This window comes from Sminthopsis crassicaudata, chromosome 5, assembly GCF_048593235.1.
Source record: "Sminthopsis crassicaudata isolate SCR6 chromosome 5, ASM4859323v1, whole genome shotgun sequence".
Classification (NCBI taxonomy): Eukaryota; Metazoa; Chordata; class Mammalia; order Dasyuromorphia; family Dasyuridae; genus Sminthopsis; species Sminthopsis crassicaudata.
In genome coordinates this window covers 191,119,444-191,138,779 of record NC_133621.1, presented here as the reverse complement: position 1 = coordinate 191,138,779, position 19,336 = coordinate 191,119,444, and the positions used below count along the sequence as shown (strand labels likewise).

The following is a 19,336-nucleotide window of genomic DNA, read 5'->3' as shown; positions in this document are numbered from 1 at the left end:
TTATTGTGTTTACATTTTATATCCACTTAAATGTATAGATATTGTATTTTTTTTGTTAGAATGTGAGCTTCTTAAGTTCAGGTACTCTTTCCCTTTTGTCTTTGTTTCTTTAGCACAGTGACTGACAGAGTAGGTACTTAATCCTTCAAAAAGCAATAGGTGCTTCATAAATGATCACATCTCTAGTGGTTCTATATTGCTTCCAGGTAAATCCCTCTTTACCATTTAAAGTTTTCACAATCATGTTCCAACCTATTTTCCCAGACTTCTTACATATTACTTTCCTTTATGTGCTCTAGAATCTATTTCCATCTGCCTTTATCTTTACACAAGCAGTTATCTGTTTGGAGAATGTCTTCTCCCTTTTCTCTTTAAATTCCTTTTATTGTTGATGTTGTTCAGTCATTCAGTTTGACTCTTTATGAACCTATATTTTCTTCTCCAGTGGATTAAGACAAACAGGTTTAAATGGCTTGCCCAGGTTCATACAACTAGTGAATGTCTGAGGTTGAATTTGAACTCAGGCCGTTTTGATTCTGGACTCAGTATTCTATTCGTTAACTAAAGCTCTCTTTTTCTTCAAAATTTAGCCCAAGGATTACCATTAATAATAAGGCCTGTCTTGATCTCCTATCCTGAAATTACCTTGTGTTTACATAGATTTTCTATTTTATCCACCAGACCAGCTTCTAACGTGTGGGTGGCAGGGGCCACACAAAGCAGCTGGAGACAAGATGGTCATGAATTAAACAGAAGTTTAAAATCAAAGTGAAGGAAAAGGCTTACAAGCAAAGACTTGTGTGCTAGAGTCTAGCCCCTAGTGAGGGTGAGGGAGAGGATGAAAGGCAGTATAAGGAGATCTCAATACTTGTATCTTTGGGTATGCAGTGAGCTTTAGCCTTGACAATGAGGGATAACAATCACAGTGTGACAAGTCTAATTCACGGCTGGGCTTCCTAATCAGAAATAGTTCTGAGATTTTGCTGTGCCTGAGATCATCCGGAGGGTGAGTGCAAAGGATTGTTTTTATGCTAAGCCCAGGGCATGGTTTGTTTGCCAGGCATTAGTTCTAGAAAACAGGTATTTCCTAATATCATGGCAATTTATTATATGTATGTGTGACATTTCTGCAATAGAATTTGAGCCTAAGGGTAGGGATTATTTATATTTTTGTCTTTTTATTTTTAGGCTTGTGTTTGCCTTCCATTGCTTTTCCTTTGTACCTTTCCCCTACTTTTATAGTATTTTATAATATTCTGTTCAGTATTAAGAGTTTATTGGGCAAATAGAGGAATATATATTGTATCTGAAGCTTTAACTTATATCAAGTACATTTGGGAAATGTTAAAATCACCCAAAGGCATCTGACTAATTTTAACAACTAGATGAACGAAGACCTTGAAATTTTCAGAAAAAGTGGTATTGGTAATAAACATTTTGATCAAGATAGAGTGTCACAATGACCTACTGAGACATTTGGGAAGACAGAAATGACTAGAGGTTGGAGAAAGTTGACGTGAAGGATGTCTTTATTGTCCAATTTTTGACCTGAAACTGACATTTTTTAGAACCTCCAGTTGTGCAAATGATTTCTTTAAAATTTGCAGACAACATATTCCTCAAAAGCTAGGGTTAGAGGTAGAGAATGGAATATGAGAAGAAAAAGAGACAGATGGTGAAGACAGTGGCAAGTGGATAGAAAAAGAATGGGCAAAGAAAAAAAAATGAAAAGACAGCCTTAGAGATAGAGACACGAGAAAAGAAAAAGAAGAGAATAAAGGATGAATGAAAGACAGAAATCTTTTTTAAACTTAATAGTGTTTTATTTTTCCAATTACATATAAATACAGTTTTTGAGTTCCACCTTTTTTAATTTTTTTGGTAATATTTTGAGTTCCAATTTTTTTTTCCTCCCTTTCTTCCCTCTTCCCCACAACTGCAATCATGGGGAATCATTTCAAACATATTTCCATATTAGTCATGTTGTAAAAGAAAAATCAGAACAAAAGAGAAAAAGCACAAGAAACTAAAGGCAGACCAAAAAAAAAAAAAAAAGTGAAAATAGTAAGTTTCGATCAACAGTATCTGTAGTTCTCTTTCTAGATGTGGATAGCATTTTCCATCCCAACTCTATTGGAATTGAAAGACAGAAAATCTTATCAGATAAGGCAGTTCACAAAGAGCTCACAGATCCCAGAGCTCCCCTGTAAAACTGCTGTTGATAGTGGCTACAGTAATGTAAAGACAACTTTTGAAACTTTGCTCAGTTTAGTGACTAATCGTGACTTGTGATGACTGATTTTAAAGAATGCTTTCTGCCCCAAAGTGGTGGCACACTTCTATGGACATTGTTAGAAATGATGGATATCAATGGCAGACATTGTTAGATATGGCTACAATGTTCTGATTTGTTTTGTGTAACTATGCTTATTTCTTAACCAGGGAGAATTATATAGGGGGATATAGTTTGGCGTCCTTAGGAAGTGATATCAATGTAAAAGAAAAAATGTATCAATAAAACAGTTTTTAAAAATTCTTTCTTAAATGTGAATCAGTTGAGTAATTAAAATTAAAATCAGTTAAAAAGTTTAAATTTAATTTTACATTATAATATTTACTTATGTAATTAGGTCTCAGGACCCAAAGGCAAATTTGTCCTTCTAAATTAATGTTATTGGAATTGGATGTGATGAAACTTGTGACTGAAATGATTCAGAAAAAAAATGTGCCTTATACAGACAAAAAGAATGTCCAGATAAAAGGTAAGAGGGTGGGCAGAGCAGAGAAACATTAATTAAGAATCAGTTAGTGAGTATTTATTAAGCACATACTAAATGCCAGGCATTCTGGTGGGCTCAGTGGATGCAAGTACAAAAAAAGGAATCTTTTTAATTCTTGAGGCACCTTCATGTTAATAGGGGTGACTCCAAGTAAATAGAAAAATGTAAATAGTGTAAATATAAAAGTCAGATACATACACATACAAAATCATTAAATACTAGATTGTGTTTAAAGGGAAGATATGCAGATGAGGGAATCAGGAAGGTGATTCTTTCCTGTATGTAGAAGATTGGTACTTGAGTGTATGTTAAAGGAAGAGAGAGACTGTGTAACAGGTATTATATGGCAATCATAAGGGTTGTCAGTTATCCAGGCATTCTTTTTCTTTTTTTTCCCCAAGTATTCTTTTTCTTCCAAAAGCAGAATAGCTAATAATTTCCTGGTTTCTGTTGGTCATTTTATGCTTTAAATGTGGAGTAACCAATAATAAATGGAACTGTTTTGCTTTTCACCAATAAATAATCTGGTTTCTGGGATAGAAATGCTGGGAAACTTGGGAGAAATTAACTATTCTGTTTTAGAATTTGTGATAGAGATGGGGAGAAAAATCTGGAACAGCCAAACATAACCTACATTTTTGGAGGGCAGATTTCAAAGGGGAAAAAAAGAATAAATAGGGGTTCATGGGCTAACAATTCCACATAAGTTAAACCAGGAGAGATGGGGAATCCTTTTAAGAATGAAATTCTGAAAACATAAAAAGAAACAATTCTAATGAGGAAAAAAATCTAATATCTAATGTGTGAGTACAGAGAAATCCACGACAGCTTACATATACAGAAAAAGAGTATGAAAACAAAACTATGACCAATCCTTTAGTAATAATGTCAGGGTAGTTAAGGTCAAATGAGTTAAACCTGGAGGTGAAAGCTAAGAACAAAAAGGTGTTGTTTTTAAAAGCTATATTGGGGAAAAGAGGAACATGAACAAAAATGCTTAATTAGGGATTTGATATCCAAGAAAATTAGGGACTATGTAATAGAGCCTTTGAACTACATCCTAAAGTCCTGAAATAGGTGCAGATGTGTTAGTGATCTTTAAAAAATCAAAGATAGAGTGGCATAAATACTGAAGGGCAGAAGCAGAAGGATACATGTTTTTCCAAAATTATCCAAAAAAGGGAAGAAAATATAATTTGTAAACTCTGAACCAGTGAGCTGAAATAAGATGACATAACATAAGCTGACATAACTCCTGACGTAATCTTAGAATTATTAATTAGGAGATAGTGAACATCTTAAAATAAGATACTGCATAAAGCTCCAATATCACTTCTTTTAGAAATAATTATGGTACTTCAACTGGAATGGTAACATGAACTTTATTCAAAAAATTGCCACAGGAATTCAGAAGAACTTAAGCATTACTACTAAGAAGAATTTTTTTTTTTAAAGAAAAACAATAGGAGTAGCAATTATCTTATGGAAGGCTGCAACAAAAGTTAAAATGGTTAAGTCACTAATACTGACTAAGGTACATTATAAATTCATGTCATCTAAATTTGCTTGGGTCTTTATCACCACAAGTTAGTCCTTTTATTACTCCCTACTTCATTTCCTTTCACTCCCCACAAAAGCTATTTTAGGCTTTTTTTTTTTTCTTTCTTCAAGTCTTCCATACATACCTGTCTCCTCTACCTCTCTCAGCTGAGAATTTTGCCTCTCAGTTTACTGAGAAAATTGAGACCATCTAACATGAACTTTTTCTTCCTTTCAAAATTCCCTGAAATCATTCCTTTTCTCTTTCTTACTTTCCCCCTTCAAGATGATCCAGCCACATCATGTTCTTAAAATAATCACAAAGAGTTCACGTGGATTCACAAAAAATAAGTTAGGCTGACTCACCTACTGTTATTTCTTTTTATGATAAAATTGCTAGATTGATAACTCAGGGGTGAATGATATAGTTTGCCTAGATTTTAGCAAAGCTCTTGATAAAGTCTTTTATGTTTTTCTTGTAAATAAGATATGAGCATTATGCTCTAAAACTATATGGATTTTTAACTGTTTGAATGACCAGACCAAAAAAAAAATAATCATTCATGGATAAATATAAACTTGGAATTAAATAGTGGAGTATCCCAGGGATATCTAAGCCATGTGCTTAGCTGACATTTTTATTCATAAAGGTTTAGATGTCATGTTCATCAGATTTTCATAAAACATGAAACTGTGAGGGATAAGTCACATATTTAGTGAAAGAATAGGAATTCATAAAGTTATTAAAATCAAGTCAAATTGAATAAAATAAAATTTAATAGGAATAAATGTGAATAAAATTAAATAAAAGTTTCAACTTGAAAAAAATTAACTTCACAAGCACAATATGGTAGAGTTGTGACTAAATAATCCCTAATCTTTTAAAATAACAAGGATTTTAATGGATTGCAAGCCCAGTATGAGTCAACATTGTGATGACATCCAGAAAAACTACTTTGATCTTAGAACATGTTAAAAGAAGCATATTATCCAGCATTAGGGAAATGAAGGTCTTGCTATGCTCTCATCTGGTGATATTCCACTGGAGTTTTAGTTGAGTTCTTGGTGATGCATTTAGAAAGGCCATTGTTAAGCTGATGATGGAAAGGAAAAACCTTAAGTTATGTCTTATGAGTATTGGTTGGAAGAACTGAGAATCTTTAGTCTAAAGAAGAAAAGCCTTTTTCTGGAACATGATAGCTTCAAATATTTTCAGGTTTGTTATATGGAGGAGAATTAAACTTGTTCTATTTGGACTCAGGGAACAGATGAAATCTTCTTTGTTTCCAGACCTTTTTTTTTTTTTTTTTTTTTTTTTTTTAACCTATCTGTGGTACTTTTAAAGCATTACTTAGTTTCACTTTTATGTCTCTTGACTTTGCATGTTTTTAGTTTTTGCTATGTATGGTAATGTGATTGTGATTATTGCATTTAGAAATCATCTGATGAATAATAAATTTTATTTCCTTCTTTCATTTGCATTCTTCATGATTCTTTACTTTTTTAGATGCTTGTTATATGTCCCCAATTTGTTGGGTTAATTTTTTTTTTCTTTTAATCAGTTCTGCTACTCTAATCATTTAGTTGATTTGCTTACTCTTTTCATATTTGAAGTTATGATTTTTTGACTTTTGCTTTCCTCCACATATTTCTTTAAAAAGGTTGTCATATTTTTTAAAGTCTGTACTTTATCTTTGTGATAAGTCTTTCTTGAAACTCTTTGATACTCACATGTTCATTCATACAAGCTTTCCTCAATTATTGTATACTTACTCTTTGAGTTTATTTAAATTGATATCTTTCTTTTTAGTTATTTTTCTGTAAGGATATGGGGGTTGGAGTAAAGTGATAAGATGCATCATATCAGGTATATTTATTAGATTAAAACATATCTTTACTGTTTACCAAGTGTGAATAAGGTCTGGATAGGTCTTTTGGCATGATAAGGAGGTCTGTTTAGATTAGATGAAGGAGCTGATCATTTCCTTAGAATCCAAGACATTTCAACAAGCAGCCAGCTAGTAGAGGACATTCCAGGCAAACCTTTAAGAAGAAGCTACTTGATGGAGAGGAGAGTAATTTGACTTTTAGCCTTGGTCTCCTTTCTACCTTGATTCTCTGTCTGCCAGGAAAAGACCATATGAGCTTCAAAAAGTCCAAAGGCTTTTAACTTTTCCTTTAGTATACTAGCATTATTCCCAGAGCAGTGGTGGCTGGTGGAAGTATCTATATCAGGAGCCAAGGACAGACTACACAAATGAGAAAAAGCAGATTGAAGAATATAAAAGAGCTCAGGAGCAGTGCTATACTACACCTTAAAAAATATCTTGAGGAGTCCAGAAAAAAGGACTTTTAGGAGATGTGAGTTACCTCTTTGCGAAATATGCTCTCTAAGTCTGAATCCACATCACTTGGATTTTTTTTTTGTGTGTTGATTTTTCTTTCAATTGTACCACCATAGTAAATATCCATTAAAAAAAAACTAATTAGATCTTGACTAGTTGATATTAATGACAGTCATGGAAAGGAAAGCACTGTTTGGGACGTCTGATTTATAGCTTTAGAAAGATACTTTCCTACCTTTGAGAACTAATCCTACAGGTGTAATAACCAGTTTCTGGGGACTTGATTCATCAGTTCAAGTGGCAGTTGGGGATGATAGTATCCAAAAAATGTAATATGTAATAAACAAAATAAACAGTGGGGATCCACTGGGAAGATTCTTCACTCAGAACTCTCTTCTACTGGACTTTTTTTCCCTGTTGTTTAGATTGCAGTTACTCAGTAGCCTTTTTTTTCCTAGTGTGTTTCCTTTATATGTCATAACTCTTCCTCCCTACCCCACCCTCTGTTGGGTCCCCAGAAGTCAGCTGCCATTTGTCTTCTTAGGGTATACAGTTAACCCTGAGTGGTTGGAATTTGAGAGATCCAGAACCACACTAAATTTCTGTTTTCCCCTTTCAGTTAAGTGGTGGATTCAAAATCTTCTCTCTCCTTTCTCCCTCTTACTTCTCATTTTAAGTGATATTCTTTTTGTGGCTTCCTTTTCTAGTTTTTCCTAACCTTTGTCATCTATGTGATTCCCTTTCATTCTCTTTTGAATATCTTTTTGAATAAATGGACTTGTTCATTATTTATTCCTTCTGTATTCCTCATGAAGGCAGTGTCTTTGATGTACCAAAATTGAATTTTCTTTCCTACCCCATTATTTGCATTTGTAAATCTTATGCTTTCCTTCCTGTTTTCTACTATACTTCAACTTACACATATTAATTCACAAAGGAAATTATGTAAAATGGAAGCAATGTTATGTGATATGATTCATTCCATGTCCTTAATCATGAGGCCAGGTATTCCTTCTTGTCTTTATCATGATTAATCTTCACTCTTAAGGCTGCAAGTGGGGCTGGCTTCCTATCCAATGAAGGTTCCCTGATCAGGAGTGTCTGGAGGTTTTAGGCCCTGTTTACTTGATCTTGTGCTGGTTTTTCAATTGCTTGGCACATATAATTTCTAAGTGCTCTAAAACTTCTGGCCATCTTCATGTTCAATTCTGGAACGAATGAGAGAATATATTGGTGTTTCTCTGGCTTCCTGAGCATTTTTGAGCATCTGGTATCTTTTAAAATTTTTACTGAGGAGTTTAAGGAGAGTGCTCAGATCTTGCATAGTACCTTCTAACTCAGGACTTAACATTTATTAAGGCACCTTTTGCTGTATCTTTTTTGCTAAAGTGAAGCCTTTTTTTTTGTAATTACCCCCTAACTTATCTGATTTGAAAGACTGAGTTTTTGTTCATTAGGCAGGCCATAGGCAAGATTTGCTGAACGTACTTAAGTACCTCATTGAAGATACTTGAGCAAGTCTGTAAAAAATAAAAATTATTTTTTGTTTACTTTCTCCTATCTAAGCCTTTCCTGATTACTTCAGCTACTCTTAAGACAGTAGTAGTGATATAATGGCTTTCTAGATTTGGGAGTCAATATACTTTCAGATTTCTCCCCCAGGTTCTCTGAGAGAGTCCATCTGTTTTTTACTTAGTCACTGGTGGTTAACAAAACAGATGAGTGATTTGTAAATTAGGGCTGCTTTTTTAACTGATATTCCCATAGCTGTTTTAGTGACTTCATCATGGAGGCAGGAAGTGGTTTTTTACCCATGTTGAAGATTGGAAATTGGTTGTCACTTTATGGACTGCTAGTCTACTGGAGTTTACATCCTTCTTATCTAGACTCAGAGAGTTGGAGCTCCCATAAGGCTTATTGTTGTTGTTTTCTTGTTATTTTTGGCAAGGCAGTTAGGGTTAAGTGACTTGCTCAAGGTCACACAGCTAGTAAATGTTAAGTGTTTGAGGCTGGATTTGAATTAAGAGTCTCCTGATTCCAGGGTTGGTATTCAATCCACTGTGCCATCTAGCTGCCCTTCCCATAAGGCTTAGAGAGCAAATAAGACTGATATGAGCTTTCCGAGGAATTTCCATGTTGTTGTGGCTGATACTAATGCCCTAGGAGACTTAGGATTGGAGGGTAGACAAAGGTATTTAGACTTTCATTCTTCTGGTTTAAAAATAACACTAAGTATAAGAGGCAGCATGAAGTAGTAGTAGGTGAAGAACCAGCCAGGGAGTAAACTGGGTTCAAGTCCTACCTCCAATTTCAAACTGGTTTTTGACCTTGTCAAGTCATTTGACTTCTCATTGCCCATAGTTGCTTTAAACCTCTGAAGTCCAGAACACTTATTGATTGGCCTTAGTAGAGGGAATTTTCTTACATTAATGAAATCACAGATCCAGAGCCCCCTTCTCAGCCCCACCAAGGCATCAGGATGCAGAATGTTTGTGTATGTATGTGTGCACATATATGCACATGCACACATGTGTTTCTCTTTTAAGTAAAATTGACTATGGAATAGCACATTAATATAGTATTAGTTAAATGAAGGAAACTACTTAATAGTTATTCAGATCATTTTTATGGGGGCAAGGGTATGTTTTCACAAATTCTTTTGTTTTTGCCTTTATAATAGCTTAAAAAAATAAGACTCATTCTATTTTGGAAAGAAATGATTCTTATTATACTGCAAAAATGTAACACCTACAACTTTCAAAATACAGAGCCAGCCCAGAAATTGGATAGGCCTCCTAGAGTTAAGGAACCGTGCTCAGTAAGAGCCATACTTAAGCACACATATGGCTCTGTACTTTGTATTAGAACAACTGTAGGTTTTTTTCTACCTGACATTTTAGAGGAGAAGAATTGGTCAGCAAAATATTTTCCAAAATTTGACTAAACCCTGATGATTTTTCCATCCAATACTTTACACAGAGAGGTAGGTCCAAATTTTGGCTTATTGAATCTGTAGAATATTTATCTTTAGTTTTCTACCCTCCTTTTGGCCTCTTAACTCCCTATTTTCTATAAACACTATGGTTTCTATTAAGGTTTTTGTTAAGAAATGTTTCCAACATATAGAATATATAAATTCTAATCCTAAACATCCAGGATCTGTTAGAAGAGACTTTAAACTCAACATTGTACAAACATTTAAATTCCTACATTTTCCCTATGTTATTCTAAAGGACAGATGGGATAAAAGTTGACAATATTAACAGGAACTTACAGTGTATTTATGGGAAGAAACTAATATGAATCATTACAAAAGTAATATAAGCCCTGTGATTAATAGCATTTTAGACATGCTTGTTTCATTTCATTGTATTCCATAATCCTGTCCCTGGTGCTAGTAGTATTTCTACTTTATAGATGATAAAATGAGGCCCCCCAAATAAGTAACTCACTCAGATTTACACAAACTAGTGGGGGGCAGAGATCGAATGAGGAATTGTGTCCTTATTCCTCCCAGTCGAGGACTCTTTCCACTGTACTTCACTGCCTTCTCATACATTACTGTGTTATGTGTTGAAGAACATTGGTGGTACTGAAGAAGGGACCCCGAAACTCTAAAACTTCTTGAAGGAGAAAATCTTCAACTCTGCCTCAGTGAGAGACCCTGCTGGAAGGAAACAAGACAAGACAACCCGTTTCATTCTGTTATCTAGGTGGGGTTGGTTCAGTCCTGAGCAAAATAATTCCAACCCTATTCAGTTAAAGAAACTCATTCAATTCTATTCAAATTCCAGCTCAAGCTGAAACCCAGCTTGTAGATGAGCCAACTTGGGCTGTCCCAGCCCCCATTAAGACCCAATATAATAGCTTCCTTCAACGAAGTTCTTTTGCAGATGGACCTTGGTAGCTCCCTTTGCTGCCAGGACCTTCTGTCCACTGAGAACTGCATTCTCAGTGCAAAACGCCATTTTCCCATTGATCTGCCACTATAGAAGTCAGTCTATGGGTAAACTGATTTCTAACAATAAACTTTCATTTTGCAACTAATATTCAGGAATGAGTGAATTTTTTCATTCCTAAAACCTGCGGCCGATTTAAAAGGGATTCTTAACAACTCTCTATAGCCACTAATCTAGACCATTATTAATCTAGCTCACTATAGCCACTAATCTAGACCACTCAAACAGCATCAGTATAAACATAATATTCCACATGTGGACAGGATGGCAGAATGCAGAGGGACCTCCTTACTTCTGGAAACTGTGTCTCTTTATGCAGTCCAAGAATGTTAGATTGATGTTTTGTTTTGAAGGCCATCCTCCTCTGCTGATGCATTCAGCTTGCAGACCACTGAAACCCCAGATCCTTTTATAATAAACTGTTGTTTATCCATGTCTTTTCTATTTTGTGTTTTTGAAATTGATTTTTTGCAATCAAAAGGTGATCTTTACATTGATTGATTCCTATTCAGCTGAATCTTATCACATTCAATCTAGGCTATTTTGTATCCTAATTCTGACATTGAATGTATTAGCTATTCCTCTTAAATATTGGTAAGTGTCTTCCCTGTGCCTTTTAATAAATATTTACTAATGGACTCTTTGACTGGCAAAGCATATTTAATAATTCATGGGAAGACAATTAATTTCAGCTGATTGAAGATCCCTTCCCTGAGTTTCCCTTTGTGGTTCCCCAGCCAATCATCAGCATGTGCCTAGGGACAACCACATACTACAGATGAAAAAAAATGCTAGACCTGGAGTCAGGAAGACTTGATTTTTAAATCCAGCCTCATATTAGCTGTGTGATCTTGGACAAGTCACTTAACTTCTGTGTGCCTCTGTTTCCTTGTTTGCAAAATGGAGATAACAGAAGTACTGATTTGTAGAACAGTCTTATAGGCCTATATAGCCCCTGACCTTCTATGCCTATACAGAGTTCTGTAAGAACTGCTACTGTGGATATTGTTCCTGCTGAGGCCTGACTGCCCTTCCCTTGCTGCAGGCCCTGTCAGGTCCACCATTATACGAGGTCATTTCTGCTAATGGCCTTCCTTCCCAATACAAGAGACTCCTCTTGCTACCAGTCAATCTTCATTGAGGGACCTAAGAATTCCTGATATCTCTATCTCCCATGATAGATTAAGACTGGAAGTGTCTAGCTCAGGGTCATGTGCCTTCCTAGCCCAGAGAAAGATGCAAAACAAAACAAAAAGATACAAAGCCAAAGATTCCTCTGGGCCAGGACATGTGTACTCTCTGCCAAGTATAAGCAGTAGCTATTTCTGACAGGATAGGAAAGATTGTCTAGGCCCTAAGATCTATAGGGGCCTTCAGTGGAGTTTGAGAGAGGGTGCCAGAGAGAGATGAGTTCTCATTTTGGTCATGTGAATGAAAATTCTCTTTAAAATTTTTTTTTGAACTAATATACCTCAGATTCCATATTGACAATTTCAGAAATGTCCCTGGTCTTCTGGGGAGAATTAAGTATTGCTGTTCAAGTGCCTCCCCAATGGCTTGCATCAAATAATCACAGAAAAGTCCACTGACACAATTCTATTTTTTATTTTATTTTTTTATTTTTTATTTTTTATTTTTTTTAATTCATTTTTCCAAATTATCCCCTCCCTCCCTCCACTCCCTCCCCCCGATACCCATACATTTTACATGTGTTACAATATAACCTAGATACAATATATGTGTGTAAATACCTTTTTCTTGTTGCACATTAATTATTAGCTTCCGAAGGTATAAGTAACCTGGGTAGATAGACAGTAGTGCTAACAATTTACATTCGCTTCCCAGTGTTCCTTCTCTGGGTGTAGTTATTTCTGTCCATCATTGATCAACTGGAAGTGAGTTGGATCTTCTTTATGTTGAAGATATCCACTTCCATCAGAATACATCCTCATACAGTATTGTTGTTGAAGTGTACAGTGATCTCCTGGTTCTGCTCATTTCACTCAGCAACAGTTGATGTAAGTCTCTCCAGGCCTCTCTGTATTCCTCCTGCTGGTCATTTCTTACAGAACAATAATATTCCATAACCTTCATATACCACAATTTACCCAACCATTCTCCAATTGATGGACATCCATTCAACTTCCAGTTTCTAGCTACAACAAAAAGAGCTGCCACAAACATTTTGGCACATACAGGTCCCTTTCTGCTCTTTAGTATTTCTTTGGGATATAATCCCAATAACAGCAATGCTGGGTCAAAGGGTATGCACAGTTTGACAACTTTTTAGGCATAGTTCCAAATTGCTCTCCAGAATGGCTGGATTCTTTCACAACTCCACCAACAATGTATCAGTGTCCCAGTTTTCCCACATCCCCTCCAATATTCATCATTATTTGTTCCTGTCATTTTAGCCAATCTGACAGGTGTGTAGTGGTATCTCAGAGTTGTCTTAATTTGCATTTCTCTGATCAGTAGTGATTTGGAACACTCTTTCATATGAGTGGAAATAGTTTCAATTTCATCATCTGAGAATTGTCTGTTCATATCCTTTGACCATTTATCAATTGGAGAATGGTTTGATTTCTTATAAATTAGGGTCAGTTCTCTATATATTTTGGAAATGAGACCTTTATCAGAACCTTTAACTTTAAAAATATTTTCCCAATTTGTTACTTCCCTTCTAATCTTGTTTGCATTAGTATTGTTTGTACAGAAACTTTTTAGTTTGATGTAATCAAACTCTTCTATTTTGTGATCAATAATGATCTCTAATTCTCCTCTGGTCATAAATTCCTTCCTCCTCCACAGGTCTGAGAGGTAGACTATTCTCTGTTCCTCTAATCTATTTATGATCTCATTCTTTATGCCTAAATCATGGACCCATTTTGATCTTATCTTGGTATATGGTGTTAAGTGTGGATCCATATCTAATTTCTGCCATACTAATTTCCAGTTTTCCCAACAGTTTCTTCCGAATAATGAATTTTTGTCCCTAATGTTGGTATCTTTGGGTTTGTCAAAGATTAGATTGCTATAGATGTACCCTTTTTTGTCCTTTGTATCTAATCTGTTCCACTGATCTACCGTTCTATTTCTTAGCCAGTACCAAATGGTTTTGGTGACTGCTGCTATATAATATAGCTTTAGATCAGGTACACTTAGACCACCTTCCTCTGACTTTTTTTTTCATTAGTTCCCTTGCAATTCTCGACCTTTTATTCCTCCATATGAATTTTGTTGTTATTTTTTCTAGGTCATTAAAATAGTTTCTTGGGAGTCTGATTGGTATAGCACTAAATAAATAGATTAGTTTAGGGAGTATTGTCATCTTTATTATATTCGCTCGGCCTATCCAAGAGCACTGAATGTCTTTCCAATTATTTAAATCTGACTTTATTTTTGTGGCAAGTGTTTTGTAATTTTTCTCATATAATTCCTGACTATTCTTTGGTAGATGGATTCCCAAATACTTTATACTCTCAACATTTGTTTGGAATGGAATTTCTCTTTGTATCTCTTGCTGTTGCATTTTGTTGGTGATATATAAGAATGCTGAGGATTTATGTGGATTTATTTTGTATCCTGCCAATTTGCTAAAATTCTGAATTATTTCTAATAGCTTTTTAGCAGAGTCTTTGGGGTTCTCTAAGTATACCATCATGTCATCTGCAAAGAGTGATAGTTTGATTTCCTCATTTCCTACTCTAATTCCTTGAATCCCTTTCTCAGCTCTTATTGCTGAGGCTAGCGTTTCTAGTACTATATTGAATAGTAATGGTGATAGTAGGCAACCTTGTTTCACTCCTGATCTTACTGGGAAAGGTTGCAGTTTATTTCTATTGCATATTATGCTTACTGATGGTCTTAAATATATGCTCCTGATTATTCTAAGGAATAGTCCATTTATTCCTATACTCTCAAGAGTTTTTAGTAGGAATGGATGTTGGATTTTGTCAAATGCTTTTTCTGCATCTATTGAGATGATCATATGGTTTTTATTAATTTGATTATTAATATGGTCAATTATACTAATAGTTTTCCTAATATTAAACCAGCCCTGCATTCCTGGTATGAATCCTACTTGATCATAGTGTATTATCCTGGGGATGATTTTCTGAAGTCTTTTTGCTAATATCTTATTTAAGATTTTAGCATCAATATTCATTAAGGCAATTGGTCTATAATTTTCTTTCTTAGTTTTCAATCGACCTGGTTTAGGTATCAGTACCATGTCTGTGCACTGACACAATTCTGATTAGTTTCTCAAATGCCACATTAAAAACACCACCAACAACAAAACAATAACAAAACTCAAAGCACAGTTGTTAGATAATCCTAAAATTCCAGAGATCTTCCTTGCTTTTCCCTCCCCCTCATCATTGGAATCTCTCATATCACCATTCACACTAGTTTGCTACGTCAAGAAAAAATTATAGGACTGAGCTGCTTGTTCAGAAAAACCAAACTTTCATACACCAGGATAACTTTTGTATGAGTAGGAGGGACCTTTTTTACTTTGGCTGTCAGAGGCAATTTGGGTGATAATTATTAGCAATATAAAGGCATCTCTTGCCTGCTGGAGTCAGACACATCTCATTCTTCATTTATCCTTTTCTATTAGGAAGAAAATTGCTTTCAGTCACCCAAATCCAGCCCCTACTGGTTACTTTAAAAGTAAACTAAATTTTACCATGGGCAAGTAACTTAACCCCAATTGCATCAGAAAAAAAAGGAAACTAAATTTTGAGGAAATCCCATAACATAACTTGAAGGAAACTTAAATTATCAGGTTGAAAGGCCCTGGGACAACATAGGTGGTGGGTCTAGAAGAAAAATTATTGACATTATTTTTAAGGTACAATTCATAAGGACAAAGAATGTGTTTATTTACATTGGTCTCTTCTTGCTTCATTGCCATATTTACATTTTACTCTCTAATCTTAGAGGGGTGGAGGAGGCCTTGTGGTCAATAATCACAGTCTGTAAAATCAAAATCACTCCCAGAAACCCCCAAGCTAAGCTCACCCTTTCTTTGAATTGCCTACATCTTGCTGCACAATTCACCCATTGTTCTGAGCTGTGCCTGATTGAGGAGTATAATTTTGTAGTTTATGTTCAATATTAAAATGAAATAAAATACTTTAAGTAATAATTAACAAAAGGATATTTACTTAGCAGGAGAAGACTATTAAATAAAGATTTGCATGTGAAACATCACAAGTTATTTTAGCTAAGTAAAGCTTCCTTTCCTGACTTGATGTTGGAATTCTTTGACGAAACAAAGCTTGCATCTGGAGTTTCTTGTGACTGTTCGTTACTAATGAGAGAGTCTAAGTCTTTAGTCTCCTGAGATAATCCAATTACTCGGACAGTTCTAAGACTTTTTAAGGAAAAATTAGGCTAACTTGCAAAGAGATTCAAGTTAGAATATTGCTGCTACCACAGGCTACCTTGAGAGGCAAAGTTTCTAAGAGTAGGGAGATGATGGTCCTCCTGTACTCTGTCATATGAGGAATGATTAAAGAACTGGGGGTGTTTTACCTGGTAAAGAGAAGACTTAGTGTGGATGTGGTTACAAATATTTGGTTGGTATTCATATGGAAGAAGGATTAGGCTTGTTCTTTTTGATCTCAGAGTACAGAATCAGAGCGGGATCAATGGATAGAAGTTAAAAGAGGCAAATTTAGGAATTTCCCAATTGTTTAGAAGTATAATGGACTACTTAAGAGATGGTGGATTCTCGCTACTTGGAAGTCTCTAAGCAGAGGCTGGACCAATCCTTAGTGATTATATTACAAAAGGAAGGAATGCAGAGGTCCCTTCCTACTCCCAGAAATCCTGTAAGGAAACCTGAGAAGTGCTTTTTATTTCTTTAACTAATTTTTTTTTTACATCGTCTCCCAACTTCTTGTATAATTTATTCCTCTTTATTAGTTAAGGTAAACATTTTGTCATTAAAAATTAAATTAAAAGCAAGAAAACCAACAAATCTCCAACTATTAACACTTTTGGTTTTGAATCTACTGATAAGTGAGTTGTTGGATTCTAGAAGCAATGATAAACAACACTTTTCTCCCCCTTTACAGATGTTCAACAACTGCCTGTTCTATGAACCTATTATTGGTACAATTCATTTGTCCCCCTATTTTTTAGGGCTTTTGAGTGGCCAGACATCTCCTACAAATACCAAATTGGAGAAGCTAGACTCTCAACAAGTTCTTCAGCTCTGTCTCCGATATCAAGATCACCTTCATCAATGTGCAGAAGCAGTTTCCTTTGATCAGAATGCTTTGGTCAAACGAATCAAAGAGGTAAATTGTACATCCTTTTTTCCCTCCTCCCTTAAAGTAAAATTTCTGACTCCTTTTGATTGTGGTCTGCTTTAAATTTTTGGTCTTCTTCTTTGGTACTCATATTTAACCAATGCTCTTTGAGCTCCATGACTGATGTTCTATAATTTAGATGTTCTATGTTCTATAATTTAACATATTTAACATGTATTGGACTACCTGCCATCTAGGGGAAAGGGGGAGGAAGAAGGGGAAAATTTGGAACAGAAGATTTTGCAAGGGCCAATGTTGAAAACATTACCCATACATATGTTTTGTAAATAAAAAGATATAATAAAAAATACTCAAAAAATTTATGTCCTTTTTGAATTTCATCATGTTTTTAATTGATCATTTTCCTATTATTTAGTATGCATTTTTGTATGCAGCCTGTGTAAATATAGCAGAATGGCACAATGGACAGAGCACTGAACTGGGAATAAGGGACCTGGGTTATGGTCTTGCCTCTGCCTGATTACTGTGCAATTGGGGCAAATTAACACCTCTCTGGGGATCAGTTTACTCATTTGTAAAATTATGTAGTTGAACTACTTGATATCCACATTGTAACTGGTTTTGGATTCAGTCTGTCACAGTCTGTTATTTTAGTTGAAGAAAATCTGGCCTCATATAGATATGAAGTTGGAAAAGAAGAGCATTTTAATAATCAAATAACATCTTAGTATTATTAGAATAGGGCAACTAGGTAGCACTGTGGATAGAGTGATGGGCCTACAATCAGGAAGACCTGAGTTCAAATTCAGCTTCAGACATTTTCTAGCTGTGTGACTCTGATCAAGTCCCTTCCCTTTGCTTCATTTTCCTCAGATGTAAAATGAGCTGGAGAAGGAAATGGCAAACCACTCTAGTATCTCAAAAAGTCGTATATGACTGAACCTGCTAAACAAAAATTATTAGAAAACTGTTTTGACTTCCAGGATTGCTTGAATCATATGGACCCATCACAGATGTGCAAACGACCCTTTGAGAACAGCTGATCTAGCAATTATTAGCTGCTCTGTCTATGTACAACTAGGTGGGAAGTTCCTTCAAAGCAGATATTTCCCGTTATACTTCTCTTATTTTCTCTACTACAACTTACACAGTTCTTTGCTCATTATAAACACTTCATTTATGCTTGTTGATGTGGATTTGTAGGTGTTAATAACTGCTACAAATCAGAAGTAAAATTCTCTGCCAATTCAAGATCAATTTGAAATCAACATAAAATATTTCCATAGAAACTTTTAACCAATTAGACTTATCCTTGATATACCTCTTCTTATTCTACTGTTCTTTTTGGAATCCTCCTAAATTGGATAAAGTGAAGTATGCCTGTATTCTTATATGCTTTTAAATCTAAGTCATAGATTAAACTACCTAATAATATTGCCCCTGTGGGGACCATTCATGATGTTCTCTTCAGTTAATAAGACTGACATTGATAATTATTTTCTGAGAGTGGTCATTCAACCATCAAGCATTCCTACGATAGTCTAGACAAGTGATTCTCAACCTATGGTCCATGAATTTAAAAAAAAAATTTTTTGAAATTGTATTTCAGCATAATTGGCTTCTTTTGTAAGCTTATATATTTTTTCACACAAAGAGTCACAGTTAGATACTTAGAGAATTTGAAGAGGCCTGGTCTAGGTAAGTATTTAAATGTATTTTAGGACACTTGATAGTTTTGTCATGTTTTGACTAAATGTTCAGAGAGATGCATATTTGATGCATACATATTTCATATTTTAGAAGAAAACAGAGATAGCATTGACATTTTCTTCTTATCCCCAATACAGATTTAGCAACTAATATCTCCCCAGTATCAACAAATCAATTAACATCATTAACTTTTATAAAGAGATATTTACTAAAGAGTAATAACAAGGAGAGAATATATACAATATTCTTCCTGGAATTCTGGGATGTACTTTTCCTTAAGTGCAAGGGAGTGTATTATCTTGAAAAAATGGGAAATTTTATGCTACTATACATCTTTAAAAACAAACAAACAAAAAAAACTAACATAATTATGGTGTCCCTTTAGAACCTCCCTGAAGACAGGAACTCTCCTTATTTTATTTTATTTTCATATTCTTAGAGATTATTAGTACAGTACTTTGCTTATAATTAATGCTTGTGGATTGATTGAGCTTTCCTACAAAGAGCCATATTTAGGTATTTAGAAAGTTTGGGGAGGCTAGTCTATGTGCTTCCTTACTATACTGCAGGAAGCCTGAAGTGCTCAGATTGTTTTTAAATATTCAGGAAAAAAATGTCAATACTAGCTCTTTGTTTTCTTCTAAGACTTTAATTATAAAATATGTGGGCATCAAACATACTCATACCTCCTTTTTTTGTTATGAAAATAGGTTAAC

General features: G+C 34.9%; 1 protein-coding gene across 1 annotated transcript in view; it reads left to right on the top strand.

Moving 5' to 3' along the window:
- The window catches only part of BORCS5 (BLOC-1 related complex subunit 5), a 93,945-nt gene that overhangs the window by 42,019 nt on the left and 32,590 nt on the right, over positions 1 to 19,336 (top strand). The window contains exon 3 of the mRNA XM_074269160.1: positions 16,780 to 16,937. Coding sequence (XP_074125261.1) covers positions 16,780 to 16,937 — 158 coding nt within the window. The remainder of the gene's footprint in view (positions 1 to 16,779; positions 16,938 to 19,336) is intronic.